At 38.4% G+C, this 23,393-nt stretch overlaps 1 protein-coding gene across 2 annotated transcripts in view; it reads left to right on the top strand.

The window, feature by feature from the left end:
- Positions 1-23,393, top strand: part of grin2ab (glutamate receptor, ionotropic, N-methyl D-aspartate 2A, b) — a 69,093-nt gene that overhangs the window by 27,474 nt on the left and 18,226 nt on the right. For both annotated transcript variants that reach the window (XM_057332329.1, XM_057332328.1), the window contains one exon: positions 18,095-18,690. In XM_057332329.1, coding sequence (XP_057188312.1) covers positions 18,095-18,690 — 596 coding nt within the window. The remainder of the gene's footprint in view (positions 1-18,094; positions 18,691-23,393) is intronic.

The following is a 23,393-nucleotide window of genomic DNA, read 5'->3' as shown; positions in this document are numbered from 1 at the left end:
TCACACTACAGGCATAAAATAGGTTGCGAAAGCCATTTCACGTTCACTTTAACATCAAAGCCCATGTCATGAAAAACACGTTTTTAATACTACGAAGACACACTCAAATGTACTTGCGGAGGACTCGAAGCCCACTTCAGTATGCAGAGCTCAGCCAATCGTAACGGAGGTAAATTACAAATGCTGCAGTCCTTCAAGGTACAGTAGTTAAAAAACATTAAGTGTTTCTAACCTAGTAAACCTTGAATTTCAGCTCTGGTCGTGTTGTGAGAGAAAGCGAAGGGAGTAAAATAGGCTGAGTAAGCCGAGCAGATTTCATAGATTTTGTCCAGCAGGACATTAGATTAGCCCTTAGTGACAGGAAAGCTCAAAAATCATGACAGACGTCATGAGATGGAGGGGGAGACGGTGAGGTCACGTCAAAACAGAAAAGGTACGAGACGATGATGGGACACATGAAAAAGGGCTCCTTCCTGCAGCTGTTTTAAGCCATAAATATATCATTTTTTAAAAGGAAAATGGACAGGCACCCCTTTTTATTTTCTCCCTTCTATCTTGGCTTATGTGGGCGGATGGAAGTCAAATGATCAGCTTATTCTTTCTGCCAGCATGCGTTGTGATTAATCACAGTAAAGTGATAAAAGACTTTCAGCAAAACCATAAACCGAATCATTTGGTTTGAAGTATTACAAAGGCTGATGCTTTATCAGCAGAGTGATTTAGATGTTACATTTTTGCCATATTAGCTGGCTTTAGTTTGTGATGAATTTGTGTCCACATGGATATTTCATATATTAACGCAGTGATGCAAGAAAACCTCATCCATAAGACTTGCATAGTTTTCTCCATATGTTAGTTTTAAGTGAGAAAAAGTCTTGCTTTTCGTGATGGTACAATGTTTTTTCTTTTGGCACACCACCTTTATAAATATACTGTAAATTACTGTATGCTTTAGTTTGAACATTTGGAATTATTTATAAACCTTGTTCACTAGGGTCAGTGTCTGTCACAGATTACTTGCATAACTTTTAAAATTTCAAGGACCCACCATATTCTCCAGAACGTTTTGGACCCAATTTGGCCATATGCTTCTCATTTTCTCATAGTGGTTGTTTTAAAAACATCTGATTCTTAAAGATCCAGTGTATGAAATTTAGCGACATCTAGTGGTGAGGTTGTGAATTGCAATCAATGGCTCACTCCACCGCTCCCCCCTCCCTTTCGAAGCACTACGGTGGCTGACACAGGACTAAGAGGTTGTCACGCTTTTGATTCTTTGCCGAAGGAGATAACATATTTGCGAAACGCGCTCTGTTTGTCCGTTGATAATAAGTGTAGATAAAAATAGCTCAAGGTAATAAAAACATAACACTTCATTATGTAAGGTATGAAAACATAGTTATGTGTATGATATTGCATTTCTGTCAATAGATCCTCCAAAAAATTACACATTGGACCTCTAACACAAAAATTCTAACATTTACTGATGTGTAAGTACAGTTTCAGTGGGAACCAAGATACAATGAAATTTATGTAGCACTTGACTTCTTACAATTTCACAGCACACAAGCCCCAAAGCACCAGATAAACCTATCAATGTCACTAATCCAGTCAATTATTGGACGACTCGTTCACCGCTCAACCATTGAGACCAATCCCTAACATGCATCCTTGAGCCTTTTAGTTTTTCCAAAACATCAGCATGATCGATTTCATGCACCTGCTTCTCTAATGTGTTAATTCAACCTAAACTGAGCCAGCTGGTTCCTCATTGCGGTAATCGTCTACTCCATTGCTCAATCTTTGTTACCTTTCTTTCATTCCAGCTAGTGTAAAGCATCACTGGTGATGATCGGTTTCGTTGGTCGTCCTGGTGCACTGTTGAGCGAATCTTCCTTTTTTGCTTGGAGGGTGCTTGCTGGCTCCAGCTGAGGAGATGACAACAAGACAGTATTCTGGCTTCAAGATTGAGTCGTTAAAGCAGAGTCTGTCTTTTGAGTCAAATTTTCTCTCTTTAAATATGACACTGGCACCAGTTCTCACCAGGTAAACATTGAGGCTCATGATAATCATTCTTATTTAAAACTTAAAAGGGTTTCAGCTAGTCCTCGACTCAGTTTGCGTTCACTAAAAATGTTCATGAGGGTCTTTAGATTTGCACAGAATTCAGATGTTCATCATTCACAAATGGCGCTTTTCCCCTGCATGGTACCGTCAGGTTTAGTACGACTCAGCTCGGTACAGCTCACTTCACTTCGGCTCAGTTTGCTTTTCCACTGCAGTTTAGTACCGCTTCAAAGTGGGTGGGATTATAAATTTATCGTCATAGTTGCGCTGCCTCTACTGCCGTAGCATCATCGTAAACACGACACAAACAAACGCACAACACAGGAGTAATGGAGCATATCGATGGCGGATGGGAGCAAAACAAAATACTGCTAAAATACCAGAGAGTTTGGGAAATCTTACAGCAAAGAGCAGATAACGATCATTTGGTTTGCTCGACGGAGCACGAGGCTAAACTAATCTTGCATTTAGCATTGCGTTAAGGGTCTCAATAATGATCATCTCTGTCCAATCAGTGATCTGTGTGTAAACACGTCACATTTTGGTATCGGTGTGGTATGCTTGGAACCTCAACTGAGGTGGTACTAAAAAAAGTATCAGTACTGTACCCAGTGGAAAAAAACAAAAAGTGAGCTGCCGTACCGTGCAGTACTATGCAGCGGCAAAAGACCAAAAGCTTTGCACATAACATCCTCCTTGTGTGTTTGTTAAATTTAAGTAACGCTTTATCTAAAATGATTTAGATTTACTCTTGTTGTACTGAACCTATATTATATTTACATGTCGGTAGTTGACGAATAAAGCATACATGTGTGCTATGCTGTTACATAGCAAAATTTAGAAAACAAACCATTTTTGCTGTTACACGTATAGGATATATTTGCACATTAGTCTGTCAACTACCCATTTACACATCGCTGCTGTCCTACTAAAACCTCGTATCTCCATATTGCGTGATTTTTATTTTTGCCATAAATCATTATTATTAGTCACCCCTTATGTTTGTCACTTGGTTTTGCAAATATAAAGAGTATTAAAAAGTCCTTATTAACTTTGACAACACAGTATTTAATGATTTAAAAGTGACATAGTTTTTTCATTTCTTAAAACAGCGAATTTCGACATCCGAGATTCTGGAACGACAGTGACGACATTTGGCAGATGCTTTAATGCAAAATGACTTGCATTTGGGCTTTCACATAATAAACAAAACAGCAAATGTGTTAATATTTAGCTACATTTGTTCAATGTAACTGTTCGCCCATTTGCTTGTATTCTCTATACATTTTGTATCGTTTTTATAATAATGATTTCAGATACCAGTAATAGTTCAGTAAATATCATCTCAATCCACATTTGGATATGCAAAATATTCTTATCCATTAAATAATCATTGGGAGATGAGCAAGATATCTAAATTACATGAAGTGTTTACAAAAAAAGAAATACACCCTCATAATTGGTTCAGTTATTGGACCTGGATGTTTTGTGGAAGTGGTTCTTAAAGGGCTTTTTGTAATCAATCTTACATTTACGCATTTGGCAGACGCTTTTATCCAAAGCGACTTACGTATACTATACATTTTTACTATACATTTGTTACTTAGTATGTGCAATCCCTGGGATCGAACCCATGACCTTGGCGTTGCTAGCGCCATGCTCTAACCACTGAGCCACAGGAAGGCTTAATATCCTCATATATGTATCTTAGAATCTAGTAACGTTCAGTTGTTTCACATAATGCGACAGGTGTTTTAGGAATCCGAAAGGCTGTTGCTGTTTTCACCTCTTTCAGCATCTGGTCATTTTTATTCATTGCGCAAGAGTGCAATTAATTAATTGGCGCGTCGTGTGTATGGTCTGTGTGTGATGGCGGGGTGATGAAAGGTTTGGTAAGTGTGTCATAACTAAACGTGCGTGGGGGTATAAATGATTTTGATTAGACAAGAGTCTTTTATTCAGTCTGTTTAGCCACGGTGTTGACGTGTCTGTATTTTGTGTTTGTGTGTTGTGTGAACTGGATGGGGATTTGTTGTCACATCTCTAGACAGAACGCTGACAGAACATTACTCTGGGTAAGGTAAACAAACACGAAACTTCTCAAACTAATGTGGTTTGATTTTAGCATACATTTTGGGGTGTAGTGATGAAGTGTGTTTATCTTTGCTTGTGTTGAGCGTATTATGCCGCGTTCACACTGAATGTGAAATTTGTTCGAGTCTTGCATGTATAGGCAGCAACCAGAAAAAAATGTGGATGAAAAAGGTTGTTTTATTTACACATCATGGACATTTACACACATATTTGCACCGTTATTGTTGTTTTTGTTATTTTAAAGCTGTATTGGACAGAATTGGATTGTGTGAAATGGTTATTAGCATTCCTTCTTTTCAAAAGGTCACACCTTGGCATATCGATCTTGTATTGATCACACATAGAAACAGGATGCTAAATCACAGGTCACCAAACTTGACCTTTGGAATGCAGCGAAATGGGAAATTATTTTGCAGGTGCTGGCATTTCCAGACTAATCCATTTGCATGCGTATGAATTAGGGATGCACCGATATGTACATTTTGGCCAATAACCGATAATTCTTTAACATTGGAAGCCGATAACCGATATTTTGGCCGATATACAGTATCTAAATATTAATATAAAACTCTGTGGGTCTGAAACAAAAGGCAAAATGTGGACAACTGCTTTTATTTGAAAACACTGACTGCAGAAAACAAGGTAACCATTAGTTCTTCAACCTTCAAACCTTTCTGTGTTATTTAATAAACAAATTATAGGTGTTCTTCCAGAGCAACCCAGAATTTTTTTTTAATAGCTATTTAATATAACAGGTCTCAAGACAGAAAGCATTCAGACAGCAGTCTGATTCAAACAATAAGTGTTCCTATAATTTACACATTCAAAAATACTGTAAGTGAATGATCACGACATAAATACAGTACTGTATTGGATTTTAACTGTGAGCAGCGTGCAGCTAAAGAAGTTTAACCAGAGGAAATAATTTATGATTTATCCGCTATAATATATCGGCCTAAATTTGATTACCGATGTGGTCAATAATTTATCGTGCATCCCTAGTATGAATGGAAGTCAACAAAACAACAAGTCTTGTGTGTGACAGCGGCATCACTTTGTCTTTTAAATGGATAGTTCACCCAAAAATGGAAATTCTGTCATTATTTACTCAAACTCATACCCATTACTCATATAACACTCTTCCAAATATCTTTGTGTTCAAATGAACAAAGAAATTTATACAGATTTGGAACAACTTGAGGGTGAGTAAATCATGACAGAATATTCATTTTTGGGTGAACTATCCCTCTATATGTTTTGTTTAAAATCATTTTTTTAACTACATGTAATACTGTTATAAATTCAAATAAACTCAATTTTAGTTTTAGAAAGTTGAATCAGTAGCTCCACTGGTTCAGTTTTAGTTGTTGTTTTTATTTTTATTTTCATTTGTTAGTAAAAATCTACATTTCAGTTTCAAACTTGGTAATTATATTTAACGTTGACAAATCACTGGAACATTGACTGTTATTTGCATCCAAACCAAGCAAACATTCAATATTAGATTAATAAAACCTGGCAGAGGAACGTTCAAATACACTTAAATGCACGCAAGAGTAGTTTTGTATTTGTAGAGTTTGCTCTGACACCCTACAGTACACTGCAAGTGAAACCTGTGACTAAATGAGTGTCAATAATGTATTAACAATTTGAATTAAAAACAAAATTATACTCAACAAAACATGATTGACATCAATACCCTTACAGTATAGGCAGCGTTGTTTTCTTTTGTATGGCGTTCTGGATCAGTTGCATGAACTGGATGTAGTTAACCTGTCTGAGAACGTCACCTGCATGTCAATGCTCTCCTAACAGAAACCAAAAAAGAGCAACAGCACAGGTGCAGTCAGCCGGAAATGGTGTTCAGGATGCAGGCTGGGATTAAGAGCATAAACAGGGCTGGTCATTGGTGTAGACCTGGACACATATCTGGCCAAACCAACAGCTTTGCAAACTACTCACCTTTTAGCTGAATTCACATGTACAATATGTTAGTTACCTTTAATTAAATTATAATTTAATAAAATTACAATGACTAACCCGTCTGATGCAACGTCTCTTTGACATGTAAGGCAAGTCGGCCAATAGCCAAATACATTTTAACCGGACCCCTCCAGCCAGCCATATAAAAACCATTTTAAACTAGCATAGCAGCGGCAGTCACAGAAATTGTAAAGAGGTGCTTTTTTTGTCCGTTTCCCTCCCAGAAATCTTTCCTTTTCCCAAAGCACCCCGGTTACGGGCCCACTGGCTCGAGTTTTTACACTTCAAAGGAGGAGGATAGAGTTTGATACAGCAGTCGAGTGGAAACGTCTACTAGGTCCAACAGTGATGGCAAGCCCCAGTGATTTAATCATTGTGTAAATGAATGTACATTTTAGCAGTCTTAGTTTTGATTAGCATTGTAAATTCAACATGAAATTAAAATGAACCCCATTCGCATCTGTAGTATACGTTCCTTTTCTCATCCAGCGTGATTTATACAGCCTCATCTCACGGGGATTTGTAACTATTTTACGAGGTGGCCAGTTCGTACAAGGTTTATCGTAAAATTTTCAGGAAAATAGCGCCCCCTTTGTCATTGTCGTGAAAGCAGATTGTACTAAAAGGTTTGAATGAGATCATAAGGATTTATACAAATCATCCATCTCACTAAATAGCTATGAATTATAGTGAGATTGTGTTGGATTTTTTTATGCACATTATTCTAATAAAACACTCTTTGTCTGTCTACATGCAATAATTTGTTGCAATTTTATTTTTCAGCAGATGTCATCAAATTGTCTTATTTATTTGTACACAATTTTGGTATACAATAATCGATTCCTAGAGTGCAAAGTCAAGCATTACCCTACATTTTCTCATTATGAATATCCTCAGTTTTGAATCTCAAATGGTAACAGAAGTACAATGGGTTGCAAATGCAGTTTCCATGTCGACTATTTTTATTTTATTTATTTATTTATTTCGAACAATATATATATATAAAACAGAGTCTATGTTGGCGTGTAACAAAAACAAAATACATAAAACATTAAATCACAGGAATCTGCAACAAAATTGAAGTAAGTCTGAAACCGGAGCAGGATGAAGCAAAAGCTTAACCAGTTCCACAGGATTCCACAGATTTCCCCCCAACAATTAGTGTAGAAAATATGAGGAAAAACAGCAGATGTAGTTTGTGCCCAGGCATTGCTATCTAATATGAGATTTGAATTAGATTTTTCCATCGCGCTCTCATTACTCCTCATCTAATAAGGGAAGGGATCTGAAGAAATGCTTACGTTGGTTGAATGGCACCTCACAGGATAAACTCAGTCTTGCTTAAGTCGCATGATGCTCAAAGTCTTACAAGTTTATTGGACTATGAGTTTTCCACTGTAATGAAGTTCTAATGAATTCTGGGATTTTGAGTATTTGGGGCTTTGAAAGGCCTAAGGGAGAGAATAATCGAGACATTAAAAAGACATTGTTCTGCAAGCAGAAACAATAATGTGTTTCCGCTCTAAAAGAGAAGCACGGCACTGAATGCTAATGTACATGCATACATACACATTGAATCCTAAATTATATAATATATCCCTCTTTTTTTGTTGAAGAAAGAACACACACAGTATGTCGTGTGACGTATGGCAAAATATAAACCCCATCTCTCTCTTTCTCTCTGTGTGTGTGTATTATGGAGATATTTGATGGATGAGTGGATGTTATGATAAAGGACTTTGAGAATGGAGAGATGTCAGGGTGGAGGTGTGCACGTGAAGTGAGGAACATTTTGGTGGCTGATGGTTAGGTGGATGATGGATGGTTAGAATAAACAAGTGCAGTGTTGTGATGAAAGGATGTTTGTGAAGAACAGTGGAAGGAATGCATGATTGCTTCATGAAGAGATGCTCAGATAGAGAGCGACTAGAGCCTTCTGATAGATGTTTTGATAGCGAAATGACAAGAAAAAAGAGGTTGTTTGGTTAATAGATTTGAGGAGATGAGAAATAAAGTTATTTTAAAAGTGACAGCAAAAACAGTGAAGTACTTTCAAAGACCTTAAGTTACTTTTTGATGAATCGGAATGAATAAAACACTAAGAATGAATAAAGCTCCAATGACAGCCGGCAGTAAAGGGACAGCTCACCCAAAATTTTTAATCCTGTCATTTACTCGCCCTCCTGCCGTTTTAAACCTGTATGAGTTTCTTCCACAGAACACAAAAGAAGATATTTTAAAGATAGTTGTTAACCGAACATCTGTGGCACCCGTTCACTTCTGTTGTATGGTCACAAAACCAATGCAAGTCAATGGGTACAATCACCGTTTGGTTAACAACATTCTTCAAAGTAACGTCTTTTGTGTTCTGAGAAGAAGAAAGTAATACAGGTTTGAAATATATTATATTTTGGTGAATTATCCGTTTAAAGCAGGGGTCGCCAACTAGCAGACTCCGGTCCGTAAGATGCGTCAAAAGTGGAAACCTCAAACGGCATTATGAAACTAACGTTAGACATAGACACTTTGTAGAAACTTACCCGCATCGGTCCGAGGTAAGGGGACGGAAAATAAATGAGCTCAAAGCCAAGTATGAGCGATCTACATGGGTCCTCCCTCACTCACTAAGAATACAGTGGATCTTAGGATAACATAACAAGCCCTTTTACTGATGGGGAAATGGTAAAAGTGTGCATGGGGTCTGCGTGTGAAACACTTTCAGATGGAAAAGAAAGACATGAACTAAAAGAAAAAAACCAACAACCTCCCTTTCAACTGCAACAGCCACAAGAAGAGCCGAAATATTATCAGAGGATGTCCAGTCACAACTTGATGCTTTTTGTTAATCTCAGTTCAGCAGAAAAGAACACTTTAGTTTTCTTTTAAAGTTGTTATGTTGAAATGAATGTATGTTCGGTGCAGGTTTAGAGATGAAGGCATTTTGCACAAGGCATTTGTTTCCTTCATTATATTGTTGTCAGACATTGTTACTGGTTGATCTTAAATATTTCATAACAAAGCAACTGAAACAGCATTAAAAGATATATTTTGTGAAGGATTACTTGTGTCGTTTTATAGATATGAAAAGACATGTTTATTCATATGAGAACATAATTTTGTTCAATAGAAATGTTTTCTATGTTCATTTCATTGGTCTGCCAAAAACCATCAATTCATGTTTTTAGGCATTTAATTGCCTGGACCTCGGCTGGTAAGGAGGGTTCATTTACTGGACCTAACGCAGATTTAGTTGAAGACCCCTGCTTTAAAGGAAGGCAAAACGGATTCAATGCTGTTATGAAATACGTAAAAAATATGCCTTTTAAATATAAACAGTAGTGTTTGGACTAATTTATCCAGGCTTAACAAGCCGTCACTAGTTCAAAAGATGCATCCAAGCCACATTTTAGGTTTCTTGCCTTCTTCTAACATCTCTTGTCCAATCAGGCTTGATGACTGGAACTGTTATATGCAGATTATCAAACCTAGTGACATGTATTTTAAGGAAAGATATCGAATCTGCACTTTTCAAGTAAAGCTTTTCACAAAAAATGATTAGGTTTTTAAACAGTACAGTAGATAAATTGTTGAAAATGAATCCAAATGTTTTGTGACACTATTACTGGAAAATTATTGTTTTTGGAAATTGTGCATAGCTAATGTGATGATCTACCTGTAGTTAGGACACCTGTATCAACATGTTTTGAGGTTTTGGCATGTCTGGGTTTTCTGTTTCCTTTCTTGTTTGTCTATGATGTTTGTATAAATAGCTTCCTTATTTCATAGTTGTTTGTCATGTCTCGTTAGGCTGTTAGCTTTCTGAGTCTCAGTTCATCTCTTGATGTTGTGCACTGTTTTTCTGTATTTTTATTTTTGCAGTTTAATAAAGATGCAGTTAAACCTCCTCTCTGAGATTCTATTACTGCATGTTACAGAAGACCTGACCAAGAATATGGGTTTAGCATTCTTTAAAGGATTTAGCTCTGGCAAGCCGGGAGTTGAAACCCAAGAGCTGCCTTTTGTTCTTGCAAAAATCCAGAAATGCAACAAGTCTGCAGCACAAAATCGAAACAAATTTGTGTAGTACTTCGACCAATGCAAACGTGACACAAAAATCAATGTAAGAAGATTTACAACTGTACACCTGTATGAACTTGAGGGAAGCGAACATGCACACCATTAAAAATGACCTTGAGACTGGTTGGTTGAAAGATTGACTGGATTGATATTTTGATGTTTTATGAAATTAAATTCACAAATTCTTCAAATGCTGTTTAAAGCCCTAATCAAACAAACCCGAAGCGGCTTATCAAAGTTTTCAAGATTACATGAAAATTACAAGCAAATCATGTTTCGTTTTTAGTTGGAGCAGCTTAAAGGAACAGTTCACCCAAAAATGAAAATTCTGTCTTCATCCAAATCTGTAGAAATGTCTTTGTTCTGATGAACACAGAGAAAGATATTTGGAAGAATGCTTGTAACCAAACAGTTATTGGCCTCCATTGACTACCATTAGGAGAAAAATTGCTTTATAAAGTTCTCTTGAACACAAAAGAAGATATTTTGAAGAATGTAGGACAGCAAACAGTTCTGGGGCACTTTTGACTTCCATTGTAATTTTCCCTACTAAAGTAGTCAATGGTGGCCAAGAACTGTTTGGATACAAGCATTTTTACAAATATCTTTCACTTTGTTCATCAGAAACAAAGACGTTTATACAGATTTGGAACAACTCGAGGGTGAGATTTTTAGTTTTGGGTTAGTTTTTAGTTAACTGTCCCTTTAAGACACTCCTGATTTAAAGGAATAATTCACCCAAAAATGAAAATTCTGTCATCATTTACTCACCTTTATATTGTTCCAAACAGTCAGTCACTAACATTCTGCCTAACATCTCTTTTTGTGATCCAAAAAATAAATAATTTAAATGGCAGGCTTGGAACAGCATGAGGGTGAGTACATTTTCATTTTTGGGCGAACTATCCTTTTATCATAAAGAATGAAATGTGGGAAATTGTTGAACGATAACACGGTAATCTTGAGCCATTTCAGGCCTCGAATGTAGTTGGATGTATGAAAAGCAAACGTGTCACTATAGTTTAGCAGTTAATCATGGCCTGAAGTCATAGACATCAGACAACACTGAATTTCCTTTTTTGTGATGCTCTGCCATAACCGTAGTTGCATCATGTATCTCCTTATTTGCTGTCGTTTCCACATCAAACACCCTCTGTTGGATTCAGATTAAACGATTGTTTTAAACAAACAAAAAATTCTTTGTTAGGCGCCTAAGCAGAGTTGTTTTTAGTCGTGCTACCTAATGAAGACTCATCCGGTAAGTCATTGGAGTGGATAAGAGCCAACAGTTTAATCATCGACAATGATGCATGGAACACAACTGGTTTTTCCCATATACCATTGATCTTTGGGCCATTATTCTCCTATATAATTGTTTGGCTTGGATACGGTTCAGTTGCTTTCTCACTGTCACCTCACGTCTGTCTTTATCTGATTTATCCATCTCTGTTTGGCTAACTTAACTGGCTCATTATCTCCTACGCCTGAGATTTCATCATTTGCTGTACCCTGTGAATGCAAGAGTAATTTTATAATGCTAAATGTCTGCCATCAGCCTGAAAGTCTTTCTTCTAGAGGCGAGAATCAGAATAAATCCCAAGACACGATATTATCTCCGTAGTTGGGTCAAAATACCATGCAAATCTCAGTATTGTTTATATGCCGCAATATAACAAGTATTGCATTACATTGTGATTTATTAGTTTTGTTTTATCTCGAATGCAGTAAGACAGACCCTCAGATGCCATCACCAAATGGAAAGGCTCATATTTAGCTTGTTTTTCTGTGTACTGCGGTAAGAAACAGCGTTGATCTGCATATGAATGTGAATGCAGATGGGGCATTTCAATTCCCAGCTGACACAGTTACTGTCACAACATTTACCATGAAGATTTTAGCTTGAAGAAGAAATTAATTGCCCCGTCTAATGAACTTATGCAAAACGGCAGTGCAGGATAATAACATTTTAATTCAAATAGCAGAACCTGGGTCGGTGTACTTGGGTCGATTTAATATCACGGCGACTTCAGATGCTCCCTGTGGACCTCGAGTTGAGAATTTCCAATTCAAAATGCTTCAGACGAATGCAAATGTAAGAGGCAAGATGCAAAAACAAAAAGTAGGATGCGCTACTGTATTCGTAACAGGAAGCGAGCTGCTTTTTGCGTGTCGTGGAGCGGATGTTTATTGAGTGCAGTTGCGAAGGGAAGGTGGGATTTTAGCCTGCGGGTTGTTACAGATCGTGCCAACTTGTCACTCATGTGTGAAGTTCTTGGAGCAGCGAAGCGGTTGTGCTGAGAATGCTAAACGTATAGTGACAAGCTTCCAGGATTTTGGCGGTAGCACAGGTTGGAAGGTTAAGGGATGCCAGGTGGCTCAGATGGGTAGAATTATGGTGTTTTTTAGCTCATAGATAAAGAAACGTTGGAGGCGCCTTTGCCTTTCTCGATTTGGATATACAAAATAAATTCTGTCTGATTTTCTCTCCAATTGCTGAACTTCTCCCTTTGTTTCGCTCCCATTCATGGTGCTGCAGAGCATGCATGAAAGCCTACCTTGTTTCAGAAGAACAGGTGGGAAGGAAAACAAAAGGGAGGCATGGTGCTGCCCACATCTGACAGAATGGCATCCATCCTGGAATAACAAAGGACTGGTATTCCCTAAGACGTGTTTGAATGTGTAAACCTTGATCACGGTAAGGCATTGGCCCTGCAGATACTGTATTACATCCCCCTTGATGCTAAAGGCTTCTTTTTGTACCGTTCCATACCTAGACTTTTCCAGGGTTGGTTTCCTTCAAAGGGACCCCAAGGTTCTAATGCATCTCTTTATATTCAAGGGTAGGTTGAAGTTCAAGACCCAAAGGGCCACCCGAGTGTAGACGGTTATCAACCGATCTATTCCAGCTGCCCTTTCTTAATCAGATCTGAGAGGTGGTTGAGAGGAGAATTGCTCCTTCAAAGATATTAAATTACAAAGATAGCGAAAGGGAATGACTGTAGCTCAATTGGTACCCATTGTTCAAGCAACATCAAGGTCACGGGTTCAATTCCCAGGTAACGCACAAACTGATAAAAAGTACACCTCATATGTAATGTAAGAGACAAATGACAAATGTATACGAATAAAAGCCGTACCTGTTGTTAAATAAGAATGATGGGAAAGCAACCGGTTGAGTCAGAGAGACTGTCACACCCCCTAACGTCTAAAAGAATTATAAGATGCTGCTCTCCAAGTGGCTTTTCATTGCAGGCGCGAGAGCTTCGTACAGGTTTATCACAACAACATCAGAAGTGCAAATTTGAAACCTGTCAACAAAACATTTATTTTCAAATATTGGCGTACATGTGCATGATAATGTGTTGTTCTGTGATCATACATGAATATAAACTCTGGTTTCTGTCCATGCCATTTGAGACTACTTCAAAAGATCCACATGGTTGTTGAATTATAGATAAGATTTTTCCAATAGTTCTACTTTTATATTTGCATGACATTCCAGAGCTGGAAAACAAATAAACAAAAATAGCCAAAAATGTCAAGTGCAGGTTAGGGGGACAATGTGGTTTATATTGGCGCTCGAAGATTGTTTTCATTAAGCGATATGCAGAAATCCGAAGAAGATGACTGTTCGAAGGTCAGGGTGCGTCGATTAACAGGCGACAGGATTGAATGCACTTTAATGGAAAAAAGCTTTGACCGCACACCTGCTCTGATTAAAGCTATTTCCAGCTGTACACATCTTTTGTGTGTCTGCCCGCATGCCTCCAGCTCTCCGGCTAAATCCCGTCCCTCTTCACCTGCTTATCAACTTCTTACCAAACAGGCAAACCTCTCGGCACCCAAGGACCAAAAATTATTTTTATTTGCCACTGTATGATTAAGTTTCCACATCTGGTCTTAGTGCAAGTATTTTTGATTAGATATGATTGTGTATGGGTTTACACCTGAGACGTCAAGATTTTCTGTGGGGGTTCGTGTGTGTGCATGTGCTACAACTAATCTGGTTGCATCCTGCACCTTAAAGTGCCACATTCACTGTACGATTAGTACTATCAAATGAAGTAAAATAAATAAATAAAACTGTTAAGTGCATTGTTGTGTATTTGCATTGATTTATTAACTTCTTAGTGTATCTGGGACACAGTTTTAATGTCTCTTGAATTGTTTGCGCGAGGTATTTTTAGAACGTGAAATAATTGCTTTACGTGAAGTTTGGTGCACGCTCAGTTTTGGATCTGCGTAGATGGATTGCCTTGTGACTCAGTTACACGCCGTAGATTAAATTTGCTCCGTAGGTTCGGTTACAGTTACAGTTTAACTGAACTAGATGAGCGTAGTTTTTCCTCATGCTAATTAAATTGCGTTTGGCCTCTTTTTTTTATGCCGCAGAAGCGCGATGTTAATCCTTGTCAAGCACCTCCTTCTTACCTGGTTACTTGCGTGCCACTGTTTGCTGAGTGTTTTGAATCTGTCACGGCGCAGTGGTGGACAGATCAGCGCTTGTGTGTTTGCGCAGCGCGTGAACTATGATATTCATAAGCCGCATTGTCGTCCATTGATGTGTTTGTGTATTCAGAGATATCAAGCTGTCAGCTCGTGCGGAAGCAGACATTATTCTTAACTCACTCAGTGACTGCTGGGTGACAGTGTGCAGTAATTTCTGCCTCTCTTCGGTATTCAACTGCTCCCTGTCGGATCCTGGTACGTCTTGCCTTCTATCTCGCTTGCTCCTGCTCTTTCTGTTTCCTCTATTTTTAGGGGTTCTCAGTCTTTTTTGATCCAACACCCATTTTTTCCAAAATTACACCCATGAAAACATTTAAGCAGGGGTTGGGAGGGCACATTATAAACCTTCAGCTCGGCTCATGCATATTAATTGGGTGAGGTAACACACGCCTGGTAGTCAGCGCTGAAATGATGTGAATAGTAAGCAGTTTTTTACCATAAGGCTTCAGTATTTTAAAAGAAAAACATGATTTCTTGCATGTGAGTATTGTTGCAATTTGTTTTTGATCTTGTTAGGTTTTTGTATTATTCTTTTATACAACAAGCCAAGGGCTTAATGACATCCTCCTTTAGGCAGTGATATCATTTTTGGGGAAAAAATAAAAGTACAAACATGGGAAGGATGGATGGGATTCTGCAAATATTCCATCCTGTTAAAAAGACAAATCGTAGCTTTAAAACCAGCTTTTTATTTCAATTCTGTTGGTTTCCATCTTTTTAGAAATGTTAATTATTTTGTGGTTATGTAAGAAGTGAACTAAAAAATAATGCAATCATAGTCAATTACATTCAATAAAATAAATTATATTATATTATTATGATTAAATATTAAATTGAAAAATGTAAAATAACTAACAGTAAAAAAACGAAATATGGCTACAAAAATGTTGCTCAAAAATGCAAGATAGAGTTAGTAGGAATCTCCGCTCTGGTTTTATTTGTTTGTAATTATTTTTTGTTCCAATTTTTTTCTGTGCTATATACTGTATAAGCCCTATTGTGTATCTGAATTTCCTTGTATTTTTTTTCTATTTCTGCCTTCTCTCCTAAGCCCTTTCCACAAAGAAATCCCGGAAAATACATAGATAATTGTTCCGGAATTTGTCATGGGATCGTTTGATTTTGGTTCATTCATACTGCCAGTGATTTTCTGGAATCTGTGCATGCGTTCACACATATCCTGTAAAGACACGTGACTTACATTTACATTTATGCATTTGGCAGAGGCTTTTATTAAAAGCGACTTACATTGCATTATCCTATACATTAGTTTCTAAGTATGTGCAATCCCCTGGGATCGAACCCACAACCTTGGCGTTGTTAGCACCATGCTCTTACCACTAAGCTACAGGAAAGCTGTAATGGACTATAATGTTATATTATGTGCATTTTTTTAGGTGGCTCAATAACACGGTTTGCTTATTACCAGCTTCCTTCCATATTTAGTACCAAATAGGCATAAATAAGCTCTATTTTTTGGTTATTATTATGCAAATAAATAAATAAATACTTTTATATACTGTATATGTATTGGTAAATGCAGAACAACAAACAGCAATGAGGCGCAAAAGTTAGGCTATACGCTAGCTTACGCTAAATATAAGATCAATGTAAATGATCATATGAAAATAAATAAAAGCAAATTGTTTAGGCATGTTTGGTGCAAATTTACAGAGTCTTAATACAAATTATAACCGAATGCTTTAACGAAAATTAGATGGTGTTTTTGCAACTGTAACTGTAAGGCACTATCAGGCCCGGATTAAGACTTCAAGGGGACCCTGGGCACAAGTGTCTTGTAGACCCCCTGTCCCCCCCCCATACACATGTGCGCACAATAAAGTTTTAGAAGTTGTTGAAGGACAATATCAACACTTGTACACATTCTCCATCATACAGGATTTACACCACATGATGAAAGCCGTTCTCATTTACATATTTTCAGTTTCTATTGTCTTTTACACAGCCTCTGTCTAGGTAACCATGTGGATATTTACTGATGAAATGTGTTCATGTTTATATATTCAAACAGCCGATAACAGTGACAGGTTGTTGGAAACGCTGTTTTGTACTCGGTTCATTCAGGAGTCACCTGTCGAATGTGCTGCTTCTTCCTGCCGCTCACTGAGGCGATCCCTGCGCAGGGAAAGAGAGACTGAATGAAAGCTAAGGTTTATCGGAAAGTCGCTAGATTTGTCGCTTTGTGCTTCTCCTGAACAAAAGCTGCTAAAGGGCTTGTAAAAGTTACTAAATCAAGAGACAGACTTGCGTACGTTAGAAACACTGTTTTGTGTGCGCACTTGCGTGTGTGCGGGCCAGAGAGGCACACGGCGCCTGAATAAGGCGAAAATATTGTTATGTGAAATTTTGTCCCCCTTGCTTGGGCCCCAAGCGCGCATGGGCCCCTGGGCATGTGCCCTTAATGCCCATTGGATAATCCGGCCCTGGGCACTATTATACTGCGCATTTTCCAGTAATATGATGTATAAAAACATGAGCTCAAAAACGGAGTTCATTTAGAGTATCATTTAGATTTTATAACCATTTCAGAACAAGCTTGCGCAGAGCGAGTAAAAAAGCTGTTAATACAGCAGCCTGCACACAACAAAGACTACAAAAACACTTATGTGGGTCTATGATCATTATGTTTATATATTATTTACAATGTTTTTGTTGAGAAAAAACAGCACATCAAAATTTTGGGGTGGAAGTAATGCCGGTGTCTGCAGAAAACCTTGCGAGCTTCTCCGCAGCACAGTACGAGCACGTACACACAGATAAAGACTTGACTTAAAGGTTGGTAAGCGATCGAGTTTATTGAAGACCTTTGTATTTCTGTGTTTAATTATTTATTTTAAGTCATTTTAAACTTTAAAACTGCTTTTAGAAGCAGACAACGTTGTCATCTCGTTACAGTTCGGTGATTAGGGCGTCATGCTTTAATGCATGATTTGGTTAAGTACGAATAGTATTTTTTCATTTTCAAACAACTGACGAACATAAATTACTCACTTAACTCTTGTTTTCATAGCCAATTCATTTACGATTTATTATAGATGCGTGTCATCACTTTTTACGGCATTGCTCCGGCCTTTTGTCCACACAGGGTGCTTTCCGAGACGATCCCGTTAATAGGTCCCCTTTCCGGATTCACTTTTCGTATTAATCCGGGATGCGTTTGCGTTCACACAGGAGGCACTTTTTAGCAATTTTACGGCAATTTTCTGGGATCAGCGGTCTGTGTGAATGGGGTTCTACTCAGATGTTTACTTTTCTCTTTGTCTCTTCTTCCACCTGTTACCTCTGACTCGCCCTGTCTTTTTCAATCTCTCTCTCTCACTCTCTCTCTCTCTATTTCTTCCAGGATTCCAGTTCTTCATTTTTCCAGTTCGGAGCCTCCCTCCAGCAGGAGGCGCTGTTGATGCTCGCCATAATGGAGGAGTACGACTGGCACGTCTTTTCTGTGGTCACCACTAAGTTCCCAGGTTACCAGGAGTTCATAGCTACTGTACGCGTGACAGTGGACCACAGCTTTATTCGTTGGGACCTTCAGAGCGTGGTGACGCTGGACGGCGTCGGCGAACCCGAGGACCGGGCCCACGTGCAGCTGAAACGCATCCAGTCGCCCGTCATACTACTCTATTGCTCCAAAGCCGAAGCGGCGTTGGTCTTCGACGAAGCCCATTCGTTGGGGCTCACCGGGGCTGGTTTTGTGTGGATTGTTCCAAGTCTCATAACAGGAAATCTCGAACATACCCCAGAAGCCTTTCCAATGGGGATGATATCTGTGGCGTACGACGAGTGGGATTATCCCTTGGAGACGCGCGTGCAGGACGCTGTGGGAATTATCAGTTCTGCAGCCGCTGCCATGTTTCGGGAGGAAGGTCGGATACCTGATGGGACAGCAAGTTGCTCCGGCCAATCAGAGAAGCCAGAGGTGCCGCCCAGCGCTCTGCGAAGGTAAGCTGACTTGTGCACTTGAAAAAAAATGTAATGCCTTTATACACGCCATGCATTGACTGTTTGTACTCTCCTAGCGATTTCAACAGGTGTTGACGTGATGAACGACAATCATTTTTAGATTCTGTGATCACAGCATAGTTATGCAGGGCCTGCATGCTGTGTCTTTTGGCTTTGCGAGCTGTACTACAGATTGGCCACCTACTTCTCTGGGCAAGCGGTCGCTTTTACAAGTCTTTTTCACAGGCTAACAGAACTCTTGTTACTCAGTTAAGCAAATAAGTTCATCTTTCAAGAGTGCATTGTTTTGAAGGAGCACTTACAAATGAGAATAGTACTTAAGGAAATGAGAATAGTACTTTTGACAAATGTGTTTAAAATGGGGTGAGGTTTCCAGTCACATGAGTAATCTAGAAAGTGCAGTTTCATTGAAAAGGTTAAAGGAATGCCACTTTCATGGTTGTCTTTATATTGAGATGACTATGCAATTCAATAAACATTTACATTTAGCATTTGACAGATGCTTTTATCTAAAGCGCCTTACTGTGCATTCAAGGTATACATTTTTTATCAGTATGTGTGTTCCCTGGGAATCAAACCCACAACCTTTGCGCTGTATGACTTTTATGTGACGTTTTGAAAAATGTCTCATGAAAGTTACATTTTGCTTTGAGTGTATTTTGTCTTTTTGTTGCCATCTCTGCAAATCTCTTTGCATCTCAATGCCGTAACCACCGACGAACAAGGAGCGCTTTCAGGCAACAGATTGCTTGTTTCATTTTGAGATGTGCTGGATATTTAAAGAGACACAAAGATTTCTATTTTGGGTCCCTTGTAATTCTTCCTGCCCAATTCCTTTTATATCTCGGTTATTGGATTGAGTTCCGTTCCGAGCCGCGAGGGCAACGTTGCGACGTCTACGTGGCCAGGAAGATGTCCATATCAGCACGGTCATGGGAAACAAAGCTACTGTTAGTTTGGGTTGTAAAAGCACTTGCTGTGGCTTTTTTCAGAAAGCACAGTTATCAGGAGTTGCCATGGGTTACCATCAGTAGCTGTTTGCTGTGTTGGTATCCGTCTGCTCCGAGTAGGTGTTCCTTTTGATCTCTCCCTCGTTGCTAAGGCTGTCTGTATCTGGGACACTGCAGACTCTTCAATGTGAGAACATTTTGCATGATGCCACCATCCAAAGAGCTAGTTCTAAATGCCTTCGAGATTGATGCACGGAAGCATTGTGCTACTTGTTAAAGCAGATGACACAAATATAGTATTTTAAGCAGCATTATTATATTAATATATATACAGTTGGCTCTATATCTTAAGGCAATCATGCAGATATATACATGGATAAACCCAAAGACTGTTTATGAGTAGCAGGTGTAGATCTGAGCACGCCTTCTGTTCTCACCGGGGCAAAACCCAATTTCTGACAAATGTATTTGTTAACTTAATTAAGTCTGTTAGTCCCCCCAATAGACACACGCTTGTATACATACTGTACAGCTGCCCGCAAGCATTTAGTCACTGTTATGTACAATGTACAGTAGGAAAGATATGTTAACATCACTGTTCAGTCTTTTTGTCGCCTGGCATAGAGGAGTATAGGAATTGCATCACTGGTGGTTGCTCGAAGACTTTATACTTAAAGCACTTAAAGGGACAGTTCACCTAAAAATGAAAATTCTTTCATCATTTACTCACCCTCACGTCATCCCAAACTTGTATGACTTTTTTTGTCTGCAGAACACCAAAGTAGATATTTTGAATAATGTTGGTAACCATTCTTGTCTTAATCTTGGTTATTTATTTTTATGCTGTTTTATTGGAAAGCACTTTGGTCAACATGAGTTGCTTTTAAATGTGCTATATAAATAAATAAACAAACAAACCAAACAACATTGGGGCCCCATAGACTTCCCCATAGATTGTATGGACACAAAACCACTAAGAGACATTTCTCAAAATATCTTCTTTTGTGTATCACAGATGAAAGCTTTGAAGACGTGAGGGTGAACAAATGAAAAATAAATCATATTTAAAAATAAATATTTACAATGATATTTATTTTTGCGTAAACTTTCCCTTTAAATTTGATGCTTCAAATCTCACTTCTAATGATTCAGAAAAAATGTAAGTGAGCTTCAGTGATTTACAATGACTAGGTAAAAAAATATATATTTTTTATTCTTAACCAACAGAGCATTATGTGATTTAATAAGGTTTGCATAAGTAAAGGTCAGATAAAATTTCCGATCAATGTTGTTAAAGGATAAAAAATGTGTCTATTTAATTTGTGTGGCTCAAATCACTTACATAACGAAAGGTCAGATTACATTTTCTGTCAGCCTTGTTAAACGATTAACTTTTTGTGTCTTTAATGTGTATTGCTCAGATCAAGAAAGGTCATATTATCAGCCTTTACAGTTCAGATTATCAGCCTTAGCAGTTTGATTCAATGATGTATTATGTTTCTTACGAAGCTGCTGGCAAAATGGCCAAAAGCCCATTACAAACATTTTGCGCTTGGCGAGTGTTTGTACACCGCTCATGGCTGTGGTAAATTAAACATGCTGTGTACCCTAACTAAGCTCAATTTTTAAAGTTACAAACACATTCCTTGTTTACTTTGAATGTCAGACAGATGTTGATCATTTAGATAAATACATATAATATAGTCATCTGTGTATGTATGGTTGTGATGGGCTAACTAGTTCTTTGAAGACGTCTGTAAGCTCTGCCAGCGCCTATGTTTATGTGAGACCTTTCGCTGTGTGTTAAAAGCCAAAGCCGGACTTGCCGTATCTGTTGGAGCACAAATTATACTATATGCCTTTATACAGAATACGCTCCCATGCCATCGACAAGTATCGTGTTTTAAGCGCCTGACTGATTTCGCAGCCTAAGGCTTCCTTTTGTTATGCCAGAGCTGCGGTGACTCCTTCAGTCGAAATTATTCACAGTCTGACACATTAACTGTTAATAGCATCGAGATCGTATTATCATAGACACTGTTATTTTGTTTTGTTGTCGTCTCACTCAGGTTTAATGTAGTCGCAGACGGGGTGAATTTTAAATGCCGCTTTTGCGACCTTGAAGGGCGATGGAGGAAGAAGATGCTACTCATAGGGTGAAAAGTGAGCAGTTGAGACGGTCCGTGTCATTTTGCCATTTAATAACGTGGTCCTGGGTGGCGCATCCTCATGATTCATTTTCAAATCTAATTTGAAATTTATTGAGATGGTACCTTTAAATATTGAAATATTGAGATTTAATACGCTTTTTAATTTTAGTTTGCTGTCATGCGCCCAAGGACTAAGAGTGGGAACTGTTCCTTTGTTTGATTTAACCAAACTTCACATGGTCTGAATTAAACACACAGAAAGGTTTATTTGCCACAACAACGTTATCAAGGTAACATTCTGATTTATTCGTAAAGCCTTTCAGGTGCGTGCGTGCGAGACGGTAATTCCCTGCTCCTTTCAGATTATTCACTGTAAGTGCTTTGCCCTTCGGTGTGAATACGGAATAGCGATGCTCACTTCAGGATGCAACTCAACTATACTACAGTTAGATTTATGCATTTAACAAGGACAAATATTTTATACCATATTTACATACATTTATGTATTTAGCAGACGCTTTTTACTTGTGCATTCAAGCTGTATGTTCCTTGGGAATGAAACCCGTGACCTTTACGCCTCGAACACAACGCTCTACCAGTTGAGCTTACATGAACACTCGGGAACATATCAATTCGTGTTAAATACTGCATTTCTTACTGTACAGTGTGACGCAGATGTAGATTCTAGGAGGACTTCATCTGAGGGTATTTTCCACGTTTGATATGCTTTTAAAACATTAAACACCTCAGCGTTGCGGGAACACGAATCTGTTCTCCATCAGACGCTTTCCTGCTCGCTACATGTCCTTTGATTCTAGCCTTGTTTACTTGCCTCGCTTGTAGGCAAGTCAAGATTGCCGCGAATCGATTCTGAAGCATTATGTTGTAGCCTTCCCTTGTTGTTGACCTCCTATTTATTGTCTTTCAGCGCTCAGAACAACATAATAACTGCCGGGGCAGTTCTTATTGGTCACGTTGGATATGTCAGCCTCGGTGTTACTGGCAAAAGATTTGTGTTCACATAAGTCTTATGTGTTATCAAAATGCCATTTAAAGGTTCCTGTTATTCAGTTAATAAATTGGCGTTTCGGTCATTTGTGATCTGACAGAGTCTCTAAGTGTCAATAGATAGTCATTTCTTGTCATAAATACAGAGCTGTTTTTCACATTGTGTTTTTAAATACAAATCTTTTTTCATGTTGCGTTATACAGAAAGTCGTATATTATCGGGTGGTTGGATGCTAAGATGTTTTGTGCACCTAAACATGTTGCCATGTGGTTGCTAAGGCATTTCTAGATTGTTTTCTATTGATGAAAAATAACCACCCCCAAGTCACTATGATATTATGTTTCCTTGGAAGCCACAGGGGCGTCGCTCAGTGTTGAAAGGGTAGTTCATCCTGAAATGAAAGCTGTCATGTTCCATCCCCATGTGACTTTTTCCATAGACAAGATGAAAAATTGAATGTTAGTGATTGACAGCTCCAGTGACTGTTCACTTTAATAACATGGAACAAAGAGCAAAAATCTTCTAAATGTCTCTTTTTGCTCTCCATTGAAGAGACGAATGAGTCGTTTTTGG

The sequence above is a fragment of the Triplophysa rosa genome, linkage group LG4 (assembly GCF_024868665.1).
Source record: "Triplophysa rosa linkage group LG4, Trosa_1v2, whole genome shotgun sequence".
NCBI classification, from domain to species: Eukaryota; Metazoa; Chordata; class Actinopteri; order Cypriniformes; family Nemacheilidae; genus Triplophysa; species Triplophysa rosa.
This window is presented reverse-complemented; position numbering and strand designations above follow the sequence as displayed.